The sequence below is a fragment of the Gambusia affinis genome, linkage group LG19 (assembly GCF_019740435.1).
Source record: "Gambusia affinis linkage group LG19, SWU_Gaff_1.0, whole genome shotgun sequence".
Taxonomy (NCBI): domain Eukaryota; kingdom Metazoa; phylum Chordata; class Actinopteri; order Cyprinodontiformes; family Poeciliidae; genus Gambusia; species Gambusia affinis.
In genome coordinates, this window is record NC_057886.1 from 20289248 (window position 1) to 20303304 (window position 14057).

The following is a 14057-nucleotide window of genomic DNA, read 5'->3' on the forward strand; positions in this document are numbered from 1 at the left end:
TTTATATGTGGATTTTCCACTTTCTTTACCTGCTTGTTCCTGAAGAATTGAAAGAGCCATGAACTCATTTAGTGGTCAGTGGCTGAGAGGCAGAGTGCACCTTGAACAGATTGCCAGGTCATCACAGGAAAACAGGGACAAGCATTCACACTCATATATCTTGGCAATTAAGAGGTGACAGCAAACCTTACTTTCATATTTTTAGAATGTGAGAGGAAGTCATACTGAGAAAGAAGAAAGTTGTCTGGTTGGGATGTGAGCCTAAGACCTCCTTCTTCCTGCCGAATAACCGTTCAGCAAAATCTGAAAGATGTTATTGAAAAACTGTCTTTTGTACATGCTCTGGTTATCTATGTTATTTAATTTTGTTAACCAAGACATGCTAATTGGTTTTGGATGGTTTTCATCATGCACAGAGATCTGAAACTTAACAGGAAAATACATGATTTCATTTCCATTGCTGGTAAAGATTTTGTAACTACTTATGGATGACAAATTCGTTTTCACTTTTTGGGTTATCCTGCCACCTGCTGAAAGCATTCTGAAGGAGCAGGGGAAAAAGTCAAGAAGATGTGATGGTTGTTATGGTTGGTGACAAAGGAATGCAAACAGCCTAAAGTTGTGAAACATGATGATTAATTACATGCTGTGACTTTTTCTTTTTCCCCTTTCCTTTCCTCACTGACACATCATTGGAACATCGAAAAATTACAAATAACATTAATAAAATGGCACTCAAGAACTATGCTTCCTCTAATAAAAACAAATACAGCTTGATTTTCAATTAGATTTTTTTCAAATTATGTAATTTTTCATGCAATTAGATTGGTCAGTGATGTATTTGCAGAAGTGTTTCATACCCTATTCAAATTTTACGAACATTTGTATTTGTAGAACCACTTTTATCTGCATTTAGATCCTTTGTGATTTTTGTCACAAATAAATAATGACATTCTTATTTTCAAAATAGCTCAAATGCAAACAGATTGAACATCGAGCATCAATCGATATCTGTTTTAAAATTTTGATTCTTAATTGGATTGAGGTTTGTGCTTTGACTGGGCCGTTGTAATTGGAGTGAATCCCCAGTGTGGAAATGCAGAAGAAGAGACGATTTCCCTCCTGGAGGTTTCAGCGCTGAAAGCCAGTATTCACAAGAAACAGAGTAAAAAGAGAAGCCGCGGGGTCAGAGGTCATCCCTCCAGCTGCCTTGTGGAGAAATAACAGTGTGATTTCTGGGGACTTCCTCCATGCTATGATGATTCAGATGTTTCTGTCCCTCCTGGCACAACAAGTAGATGCCAAAGAGAATTGAAAGAGACCATCTGTCTGGGGGAGAATAATCGTAAGAAGAGTGGAAGTGAGGTCCATGCAGACTCTTTCACTTTTTTTAGTTTATTCCCTCCCAGCAATTTTACTCATATTCACCTGCTCCTACATATAAACTTTGAGAATTACCTTGAGATGAGTCACTTGGGATGTTTTGAGACAAACCAACTTGTCTTTGGTAACTGTCTGTCTCTTTTTAATATAGGATTCAGGTCATGGGTGCCCAGCTTCAGTCCTTGTTTGAATCAAGTCCTCTGATTCAAATGACCCAACTACCTTCTCAACATGACAATATTCTTCTGAGTCTTACTAATGAACCCTCATTTGACTCAGGGAACAAACTAGAAGGACTCACTCTGGACTCCACTGTGTTAGTGGTTTCAGGTGAATGGTCTCGTCTTCTACCTTTCCCATGGATTTATCAATACTATTGAAGATCTCTTGTAATAATCCAAGCCTACTGTCCCTGATCTGTTTAAGATGTTCCTTGGTCTTATAGTGGCTGTTTGTTCGCCAGTGTTCTCCAACAAACATCAGAAATGTTTATTGAACAGCTGGTTTTTTTTACCAAGATGAAATTACACACAGGATTCCCTCAAAAAGCAGTTCATTGCACAATATTTATTTAAAAGCAACAAAGTAAAGCGAATGTAAAACCAATATATAACAAGCTTTTTAGATTTTTATTTGTTAAATCTGTTTATCCTTTTCTCCCAACACACGGAGATGTGCTACTTTGTCTTGGTAAATCACAATGGAATGCATTGAAATTTCTGGTATGACAAATTTTGACTTTTTCAAGTAGGAGTACATTTATGTTATTGTTTTGTATAATTGAATTTCTTTAAATGTGTAATAATAGCTGCTTTAAAACCTACAGTAAAAAATTCAGCTGGGAAAAAAGTAGTTTTGAAATAATAAACTGAAAAAAGTATTCAATTTTCCAGTAGAAATATTGCATGTAGTAAAATAGTTTATTTATCTTTTTCTGGCATTTCCACTTATAACTAAAGTTGTTTGAAGAAAATCTTCAACTAATGAATTATCAGTCATTCTTCAAGAATTATTGTATTTTTACAGGCATTCACTAACAGTGAAAAAGACATCTTTAGTAAAGGATCAGAAGCATTGTCTATTACTGACTATTAATCTTACTATTTATCATAAACCTTTGTGCATTTCTGACTGTCGTCCTCTAGATGGCTGTAATTCATCAGACCTTAGAGAAAAGCATAGAGGAAGTAGCGCCTCATAAAAGTTGATCAAATATGGATTGAGTCTCGTTTTACTGGTGAGATGTTTTCCCATGCAGTGTGTATTTCATGACATCAGTGCTACCACATGTAGGTCTGTGTCAACATTTTCAATTCTCTGTGTTTGTTCACTAGATTTTCCGGAAACTGACAACATCACGCTGATGTTGTTTCCCACTAGATACAACATGACTCCTTGTTTCCAACATGAATTTATCACGTCTCAGGTGTCCATCCTCACCCACTCTCACTTTGGCTCGCAAGTTATTGAAAAACATCTGTAGTACGGTGCTTCCTCTGTTTTTCCCTAGTGAAACTATGATTCATTCAGCTTAATGGCATTTGATTTTGACTTTTGTTTGGAAAAAGTTACATCATCTGAAAATGCAGAAGTAAGCAAAGCCATTCTTCTAAGACTTTGCTGAGACAGGTCTATTTCCTTTCTCATTTGCATTTTGTTTTTCATAAACACAAGGGAGGCCTTCTGACACGACATGACTTTGACATGCACAGCTGCAGCTGATGTGACCATCACACAACGTTTATTTATTTGTTCCAATTAAAAAAATCTTTAATCAGGGTTTCAGGTACTGCAAAGGATAGTTGGTACCTATTCCATGATATAGTGCTTCTTGATTCCTAGTTAAAAATAATAAAAGTACCTCACCTCAATCATCATGTTGTCTTTTGGTCCTTCATAAGGTTTGATGACACATAGCTGAACTAGAGCCCATCCTGTTTTTCTGCCATAAAACTTTCCACGAGCACAGAACAAACGGAGAAAGTGAAACCACAAGCACTGACCTCAACCAGAATTTTTGTACAGGTGGGAAATTTTGCGAGGTGCAAATAATAAACAGAGTGTTGTGACATTTTGTTAGTTGTTCACTTTATTTCTGCGTGACATTTAGTTTGCTATCACACACCATACATTGTAGATTAAGAGATAAGGTAGAGATCGCACCATTTCTTGACTTTGGGATTTTATGTAAATAGGAGATAAGAAAACCAGAACTGATAGAATAGAATATTGTATTTTTAATATAGTAGTAATTTTACATAATCTTCTATCAGGTACTTTATTAGTTTCTGGTGTGTGTCCTTTCAGTTTGAAAAAAATGACCAAAAAAAATATTTTGATAATGATAATAATTCTTAACATTATTATTATTATTATTATTATTATTATTATTATTATTATTATTATTATTATTATTATTATTATTATTATTATTATTATTATTATTATTATTATTATTATTATTATTATTATTATTATTCGATGTTGCCTCCTTTATTGTCATTCAGATTTGCTTCATTTGGTTAAACCTGGACATACGTTTGGGGAAAATACTTCATAAGTGAGAGGAAAGGTTACCGTGTTGGATTGCATACATAAAGAAGGAAGTTTAATAATTCACATATGTTAATGTCAGTAGTTCTCTTCTCTTCTTGTTCTCCCTGGTAGCCTTGTTCCTTATTTCGGTGTGAGTTGTGGTGAGTGGGAAGGAAAGGGCCAGCCCCCAGATGCAGACACTCTCTGGGCCTACCGTGTCTGCCTTCACTTGCACAAAAGGGAAAGTACCACTTGGATAATTTTTTGTTCTGCAGATAGATAGAGCCATCTTCAACGTATCACAGGAAGCGACTTCACTCTGCTTGGGTGCACACCAGAGGAAACTCAGGACTTGAACAGTCGTCACTTCTCAACATCTGTCTTCCTGCGTACTCTGGGCTCAGACGGCTCTGAACGCAGCCATCGGACGGATCATGCCACAGAGGAGCCAGCATCCCCTGGTCTACATCCTCCTGATTTGGATCAGTATTCTCACCATAGCCCAGCTTTCATTCATCCCATTTTTCTTCACACGGGGACAGGTGAGTTTTTATATACAAGTTCCCTATTTAGGCGTAGAGAGTAAAAATGTAGGATCAACAATAATGACGCTAAATCCACAAGCAGGTATCTCAAATTTGAATGAATTAAAATGATAATGTCCTTACTGGCGTACATAAATACCTCAGCAGCGCTTCTGTTCTTTCATGTGGTTTAGGCAGTAGCTCAGCTGGTGAGAAACACACCTGTGCCTGTGGTAGTCAGCTGCGTACAGACCCCCGCTACGGATCCCACGTAGTCACAGCTTTTTCTCAGAGTTCAGGCAGAAAATGTCTGACAAAAAAAAAAAACAACAACAACAAAAAAAAAATCATGCACTTTGCTCCGTCTCAGACTACTTTCTCTATAAATCTTTAGCGGTCTAAGATCAGTCACGTCATACACAACCGTCGTTCTGAAAGCCCGTTGATGCCAGGTTTCCCTGTGTCATTTAGGGAAGCTGAAGGAAGTTTTAGCTGGTGTAGAAAGGAAATATCCATTTCCAGACACTATTTTGTAACTTCCTCTGGTGCCATGTATCATTGGTGTGTTTTGTGCTTCTGTTTCCCTTTCCAGCCTACGAACATTAGCAATCCAATCTCATCCCCATTATCGGTACAAAGTATATCGGTAAGACGACTACATTTTCCATCTCTTGCTCCCATTGACCTCACCATGTTCAATTGTTTAGTCTCATCTTGTCAAAACAACCTCATGGTGATCAAACTTCCATAATTTGTATTTATTGATTATTGCATTTGCTTCTAACATTTGCAGTCTAGGTATTTAAGAAACCCAAATCCTGGAGAGCAAGCAGATTAATCTCGAATGACTTCCATTTCGTTCTGAGTTACTTGTTGCAGTTGCTTGTTTGTCTAACCACTCTCCTCATGTCTTGGAGGAAGCTCAGTGACGTCATTGACACATTCGGGGAAATGCCACTAAACTAAACAGATCTCTCTTCATTTTCCTCTTTAAGATCTATTCTGTTCTCTCTCTCAGGCGTAGGTGGTGGCCTAATCCCCACATGAAATAAATCTTAAGTTTTATGCAGCTGCTCTGTTTGTGACATAAAGAAATGATGCAACTTTCGAGACTAACTTCTATTGTATTCTTTTTTGACAGAACCCCGTTGAACTAGTCAACTTCAAAGCTGAAGGTAAACATTTCGGTTTGCATGAAAAATGTGACTGCAGTTATCACTACTGTTATAGTAAAGGTGCAGTTTCAGTCATTTTATACACAACTCAGAAAACTTCCAGCTAACAGGAGCGTTTGTTTCATTCGCAGAACCAGAATCAGCCAGGAAAACCATTAAATGGGAGGTAGTAACAAGGTCAGACCTGATTGGAACAAAATCTGCAAATCCTATCCTATTAATGAAGGAAGGACACTATATCCTAAATCTTCAGGTAACACTGTTGCCATCTACAACACAAGTCTCAGACAAGTTGCACTCCGTCACCCTCAAGCTGAACAACATAGTCAGGCTGATCGGATGGTTTAATAAAAATTCAAACAGCACAGGCATGCTCAGCAAGGCTATGTTTCTGCCAGCGGGGTCTAAGGTCGACATAACTATTGAACCTGAAGCCTTGATCAACCACAATCTGTCAGTGACTTATCTGGACATCATTTGGCTGAAGAAACTACAGTAATAGCTCCAATGAAACAAATGGACCCTTCCTCCATAGAAATCCGGCTCTGAATAGAAGGTTGTTTAGTATGTAGAGTTTGTTTGGAACTGATCTAAACAGAAAGGCCATAAGTTTCATAGAGTGTGGACTAAACACACAAATTTAACTTTTCTTTCAGAAAATGAGGTAAAAACTTTTCTTCACAATTTCCAGCTCAACAATTTATCCTCAAGCAAAACCTGTCAGAAAAAGTTTTTGTATGTTTATGAGTCTCAGGGGTTAAAATTATCACTACAAATTGATTTTTTATTTTTTTTTTTTGCTTTCTTTATGCCTTACAGCTATTTTTAGTTACTATCTACACATACACATCCAGTAGAATTACCAGAATTATGCTGTAACTCTGAGAAGGGAGGACAAATACGTTTTTGCTCATCTCTAATCTTAGCTCTCTGATACAGCCTTACTAAATTGTTTAGATGTTATTTCTTGGTTGTAGTTATTTTACATCACAATGTGATTAGCAATCTTCAAGAATGTTCTATACAGAAGTGCCAAAAATATTGGCAAATAAACTTTTTTTTTCTTGAAATTGTACTTTTATTTCACCAATTTTTTCTAAATCCTGGTTTATTGACTTTATTTGCCATGCGCTATGAATTTATATATTTATGTTGAAGCTATTTATTAATCTGACAGGACTTATTTACAGCATGGACATTGTAAATATTAAATTTTCACCGATACTCAACGAATGTATAACCTTTTGTGTTACTGTGTTTTTCTGTGCTACACATATTTGTTTGTTTTTTTCTGTCATGATTCACTGGAATACACTTAAAATATTTTCATTATGTCCGTCCACCTGACCGTTTTCGAACTGGAAAATGTGGTTTCCTTTAATTGCTTTGAGGTGTTTTTGGGTTATACTTGTTTATTTTTACAGCCGATCATGTTTTATTTTTAAATTACACCGCCTACACAACTGAGTTAATGTTTTATAGAATTATTTTTAAACTGAAGTTTCTCATACAAGCTAAGCATCCCAGTCATTGTTCATTTTATTCATTCTGGTACAAAGAAATCTGTTTGTTTTTTTTATTGTTAATGCAGATTTTGTCCTGGTGTTAATAAAATTATTGTTTTTAGTACTTGATTTTCAGTTTGTATTAATTTGAAGTGATGGGAGAAGTTTCTTGGGTTTTTATAATATGGTGTTACAATTGAGCCTTTCAAGAGAGCCTTGAAAATTGTGCTAGACTCCCTTTAATTGGATGCATTAGCTGCAGTGTTGAGCCAAATCGAGTCACAACAATGACTTACATCCATTTACTGAGTCATTTTTGAGACCCTAAATTTAAAGGGGAAGTGAGAGGTTAAACATTAATCATCCTGCAGAGTCACTAAAAGAAATTTACGCTGGGACCCTCCCTGTTGCTTTCGAAGAACGTGCCCTCCAGTCAAAATATAGAACAGATCTGCTGTTTGAAAAGTGTACATCATAACATCTATTGACCTAAATTAAAATGATTACCATCTGCTACAGAAAAGGTCACCGGAACATGACATTAGTCATCACAGGCAGGAAAGATATTTTCCAAGTTGGTGAAAGTTTTTCTTTTCCAAACCTCAGCAACAGAGTCATACTTCTCAGGCTGCTCTTAACTGCTGCCTCCGAAGGTTTCGATTAAACTAAAACTATATCCAGGGAGTTACAATAAAATACAGACAGCAGAAATATTCAACTACGCCCGCCCACTCTGTCTCATTTATTAGAGTCATTTGCACAACTTAGTTTGTCCCTACTTACTTTCCATGCAGCCGAGGCAACGACTGCTGAAATATTTATCGACTTTCTTTACATTATTTCCACCAAAACGTCACAGGAAAAGTTCAGGTGCAGCCATCATAAAAACTTCCACAGCAATAATAGAGTTTCCAAAACTCAACAGTTTTGTGGGACACAAAAAAAATGCTGTAATTAATTAATATTACCATTCTAAATTTAATATTTATAGACATACAAATGTATATGTATGTATACATTATACACACAGTGCAATATAAATAATACAGATTATTTTCATTAGAAACATTTCTAATGTGGCCCAATAAAGACTGTTTTTAATACCTGCTCAACATTATTTTCAAAAAGGCTGTTTTAATCTGACACACGACTCTAATCAGAGAGCATACGCAACATGGCAGCATACATGCCTGAGTCTGGAGGTTTTTGATAAACGGTTTTTACTTTGTTGAGGATAGATTATGGTCCATCCTTCTTTGAAGAATTGTTTTAAATCATTCTCTTTGGAAGGCATGAAACTTCTGTTGACTAAATCTTAATTAACAGAACATGTCATCAAGTCAGAAGAGATTTGGACCAGACTGCTCCGAAACCTTCTGCTTTTTGGTTGAGCCATGTCATAGTGGACCTGTTCTTGTTCTCTGGATCATTGTCCTGCACCATTATCCAAGTGAACATGAGCTTAAACTGACAAACTGATGGCAAGACATTAGGAACCTGAATTAATGGTCTCAATTACTACAAGCTGCCCAATTTCTAATGAAGCAAAGCAGATCATAATCTACATGCTACGTGTGGCAGAACACATTCCCAAAAAGATCCCCCTTCTTTTTCAATTTAGGAAATATTCCCAAAGGTTCTAAGAAACCCTTAGAAATAATCTTGTAACCCTTTTCAGGCAGATAGATGTCAGAGATTTCACTTTCATCAGACTGGGGCATAATGCGTTGCTTTTTCCAATGCTTATGTCTTGGTTTTGTTGTGGGATTGGTTCAAATTGAGTCATTTCTTGATTTCACAAGTGCGGCATCAAACAGATGTGGTTGAGGCCGTAAAACTGAATTTAAAAAAAAAATCCCAATCAATGTTAAGTTCAAGGTCAGCAATTGACCTGAGATCTGGCTTAACATTTGGTTAAAAATGACTTAGTTATCCTTTAAAAGCACTTAAGTTATCGGTTTAAAAATGTTTGATAACTTGAAACATCTAAGTGTAACAAAAAGGGGAAAAAAAATGGAAAATACTTTTTCACAGAAGCCAACTTAGAAGAAAATTATCCCCAGCTAAAACACTATATACAATGTAACAACGATTCCAGTGAATTAAAACCATGCAGTGACAAAAATGGAATTTATTTATCATCAAAACGCAGACAAAGCAAACACTGTCTCACAGAGTTTTGTATTACTTCAGATTTTTTTCATTTCTGCCCGGTTTCATTGTGCATGTTCTCTTTCAGGAACATGTGTCTCACATGGAACATCCCTGGAGCGAACTTCAGATCAACAGAGCCTTCAACAGTTTCATGTAAATCACTGTTAAACGCAAAATGGAAAAACAGTGTAAAGGTTTCAATGAACCACTTTCAAATATTTGAGAAATCCACCCTATTTCAGTTCATCCAACCTGTGGTATGTAAACATTACTACAAACTGAATGGAAGATGTTGATAACAACTCATAGCAACCCTACAAATATCCACTTAAAAAATTTTTTTTTAAATTCTTGTTTAAATCCCAGCAATTGTGGGTCTTATGAATTGAATATGTTTGGATTAAAGTGGTAGCGTTCAGCTCAGAGCAAACACCTGCTACATGTTTCCCCTTCAAGAGCCCGACACAAGGGGACAGCATTTAGCCGCGGACCATGAGAGGTGCGCCGCGGCCAACACTTTCACTTGTGCTTTCACTGAGAAAAAAAACCTTAACGACACCCCATGTTTGACCTTGCTTCAATGTAGTGTGTAAAAATAAGCATTTCATCAGAGCACCTGTGTCTGACTTCACAATTTGGCTTCATTGATGGAAAAAAAAAGATGGTTTCATTGATTCAGAGTATAACTGCAGACAGAGAAATCTCGTCCCACACAAATTCTCTGTAAAAGTCAGAACTGGTTTAGAGTTTAATGATGACACGGCATGAATCCGAACCGCACACCACATCACCCCCTCCTTTGAGACAATTGAGCTGCACACCTCACAGGACAGTCAGCGCTGGAACATGATGACTCATTCTTGAACATTCAAGACGACAGTGCAGAAGCATCGGTAAGGGCCAACATACACACACACACACACACAAACACACCCCGTCTGCAACAGTCTTTATCAGCCACCGTGCTCCAGGTCTGGGGTTGGAAAGTGAGTCAGGCATTCTGCTACTGACAACCCCCCCTCCGCTCTGCTCCCTTCCCCAGCGGCCCCCACCACCACTTCCTCCTCAGTTTACAAACACACAAGTCAGTGGGTGCTATCATAAGGCTTCTGCGAACCGTCACAAATGAAGGGAAAGAGTAAGAGTGACTGTGAGAGAAATGAAGAGCGAAAAAATGCACTTCAAAGAGTGATGGGGCTTTTTTTTTTTTTTTGTACAAACCAAGTAAGAGAATTTGTCATCAAGTCATGAATTGAAATTGCTCATTTGGAAGTTTACAGTTAACAAGAAGACATCCAGATTTTGAGCATAGAACATAAACAGGACACAGTGTCCCTCCCCAAAAACTTGGATCGAAGCTAATTTGTTTTTCAAATGTTACTTCTGAATTTTTCATGCTTCAACCAGAAGACCTTCAGCAACTGATGACATTTCAGGTTAACGTGTTGGAGCGGTAATAAAAAAACAAAAACCAATTTGTACACTTTGTGGTTGGAGAGAGTGGGTGACACATTTTCTTTAACTGAGACCATTCTGCTCAGCCTCGCCTGATATAACAGGAAATGAATTCAACTGGCTCACAAGACCGCAACTGCAGAAAGATAAACTTTTACTTGTTCAATATAGACTTTATTGCATATTTTTTGGATAAACACAGCACTGTTAACATAGTTACATACGAAAGGAATAAATAAATAACATTTATAATTTTTTGAAGCAGTAAAATAAAAAAAAGTGCACCATCCTTGTTTATGTTAGTAAATAATATTTAGCAACACAACAGTTGAATCTTTAATCAGCACTTGAAGTTTTGATTCGAAGTAGAAAAATGTCTTTTGCTTTTACATTGCCTTTCGGTCAGGTATAAAAAGGCAACTAAAAATGGCCCTGAGAAGAGTTATAAACTCTTTTTTAATCTCCTGTCTGTCTGATATCTATATCATATATGCACCAAACACGTTCTCATAAGATCTGTGTCTGGCAATCTGTGTTGTGCTGCTAACATTTACATAGATAGCATCATTTTGAGACAGGTAAAACACCCCAGCTAGGAAACTGTTGGAATAACTCTTGGATTCTTTGTCTTTCTTTGATGAATACTCTCTGGCCTGCAAGAGGGGGATGCCTTTTCCGGCATACATTTTAGTCTGCATCTCCACAGAATGGTAAAAAGCACCACCTTGTGAGAAGTAGACCTTGGAATAGATGTAGTAGTATCCCTCTTTCTGGATGATGAGGTGTTTGTTCTCGTATTTCATTTCATAGAGGAGAGGCTCTGCGATAACGCTCCATGCCATGACATGTGGGCCGTGATGGACGTCTTGGCCATCTAATGAACAAAACACGAGAAATGGTGTCAGTACTGTTTTGAAAAATGTTTTCATCTTGGTTGGAAAAATGGAACATGTCATTAGAAGAAGTTGCAAAATTACTGGTTGCACCTGTGAGATGTGCAACCGGTTTGGATGGATGAAGACGACCATCAGGGTCTGTCATATCCGGCGGAGGGCTTCCTGTGTGACGGTCAGACACATTGTTTCCCGGTCAGAAGAACAGACCTCAAGACCTTTGATTATGCGAAAAAGAAAATGCTGAGACATACCGTTGATTTGCATTGAGGTGAAACCTGAGGGGGCCTGCAACAGTAAACAAAAAAGGACATTCAAGTGGTTTAGCTTTGATCTGCATGCATGCATGCTTTCCTGGCAAGCATTCAAACACAGTTGCATGACCGCTGGTGCACATGAGGCTGCATTGGGATGTGGAAGGTGTTAAATCCAAGGCAGTACAATGAATCATTACCTTTTTTTAGCATAAGCTAGCATTTATTTTGTGTTAAGCTATCATTGAAAGGGTTTTGGGTAAGGTTTGTATACAATGCTTATACGGTAGATCATAATCGTGACACAGGAAATAGACCATTTCCTTGTCTATGCTGTCTTTAATTTTTGCAGCATGCATGAAATGCAGACCCACAGAAGGTGAATCAATAGTTTCCCTAAGTACAAAACCCGTGACTGCTGCCCTCAGACAGCAGCGGGATTTCATAGGAAGCCAAACACAGAGTCTTCACTGTCCGCAATCTCAGGGCAAAGAGCGACTGTGTGTCCAACTCCAAAAGACGTCAGAGGAGTTCTGTATAAACCGGCGGATTTCTCCATCTGTGGTCCACTCTGTTCCTCTTTACCGTAAAATAAATGCAAGCTCAACACTTTTTGGAGTGGGATGGGGGGGGGACTTTCATGCACATGATCTGAGTAAATGTGAGTGTGGTTTCTGTCACAAGAGACCTTCATTTTTACTCACGTCTCAGTCTCAAGAGCCCCACATATGAAGGAAGAGGAAAGGAACATCTCGTTGTGGAAAGCAGAAGACTGAAGTTTCCACGTTGGAAATCCAGTTAGGTGGAAAAGCCGATGAATTTTCACTCAAATATCAATTGGCTCTTATTAACATGTGCAAAAGAAAGAAACTTTTAATTATAACCATGTTTTTGATTGTGTTTTGAATTTTAACCCACATTTCCATTAAGTTTGTCATCTAGATTTATGAGTCCACCTCACTGAGACATTTTCTTCACAGAATCAATTTATTCAGTTTATTCCAGTATTTTCAGTAAGCATAATTTAACAAGTTTAAATATAGAGTTGTGAAGTACTCATGATTCATGATAAACGGAATATATCCCTTAAAAAAAAAGTAAAACTGCTGAGACAATGAAAAAAGTGTGAGAAAACACTCGAAACATGAAAATAATACCGAAAGCAAGAATTGGTAGCAAAGATGATTAAATTCTTATCATGAAAGTGAGATTCTGTCAGTGGGGTGAAAAGGTAAAGGTAGTGGAACAGAAAATGTACAACGAAACACACACGTACACAAATCACAGACCGATATTACACAATTCTTTACGTGATACTCACATATTCAGCGTGGTAGAGGCGATAGATGAAGAAAGCTTCAAAGAACACGCCAAGCAGTGCCAGGGTGACCAGGATGAACAGCAGAGTCTGCATGGCCCCACTTTGCTTCCTCTGTTTGCCCAGTCGAGGTGGCACAGCTGGTCGGGTGGCATGGGTGTCCACTACAAACACAGAGGGAACGCCATTGTGAGCCATACGCCCCCCGCCACTTTTGAAATTGAAAAACATCTCAGATAGAAATGATCCTCCAGCGGTCAAAGCTGCTGTTTCAGAGGGGCTGAAGAGACCAAACTACAGTGGAGAGGCAGCGAGGTGCAACAAGATTGCAAAATGGGTGGGCTCACTTCTGGTTGGTCCAAGTGGAGATGTCTCATGAGTAGACAGAAACAGACAGCAACATAAATCTTAGGATGTATCACCACAGCACCTGTGAAGGCTGGTAAAAGATCCACTTTTACTGTACTCATCAAAATGAAACTTTACATAAAGGTCGCTTCTCAGTTTAGAATATAAAGGCTGAAGTTAAACGACCATATGAGTGAAGCGGAGATCAGACAATGTGCATTTTAACCGTGTTTCACACCCTCCCACTTCACTGCAACAGCTATGTCGTTCACACTTCCTCTCATCTGTACTCTCTCTTTGTCTTCATGTTTAAGCTGCAACATTTGTACCCAGAGTCAAATTTAAGGTCTCAATCTTTTATCCTCTTCTCATTCTCATCATTGCTCAGAGGAAATAAAGTCTGGTCGCATAGTTTTGGTACAACCACTAAAACATTTCTGTGTGTTTTGAAAGCCACAATATTCTACTGACGGGGAAACGGTTCTGTTTATACTTCCTAAAGTCTTTACCTTT

The 14057-nt window shown here is 37.8% G+C and overlaps 1 protein-coding gene across 1 annotated transcript; it reads right to left on the minus strand.

The window, feature by feature from the left end:
• Positions 1-10894: 10894 nt before the first annotated feature.
• On the minus strand, positions 10895-13488 carry tnfsf14 (TNF superfamily member 14). Its single transcript, XM_044099942.1, has 5 exons — positions 13200-13488; positions 11879-11912; positions 11718-11789; positions 11127-11605; positions 10895-11072 (listed from the first exon to the last, which is right to left on the minus strand). Exons 1-4 carry the CDS (start codon positions 13425-13427, stop codon positions 11211-11213), a joined length of 729 nt encoding a protein of 242 aa, XP_043955877.1. The 5' UTR covers positions 13428-13488; the 3' UTR covers positions 10895-11072; positions 11127-11210.
• Between the last annotated feature and the right edge of the window lie 569 nt (positions 13489-14057).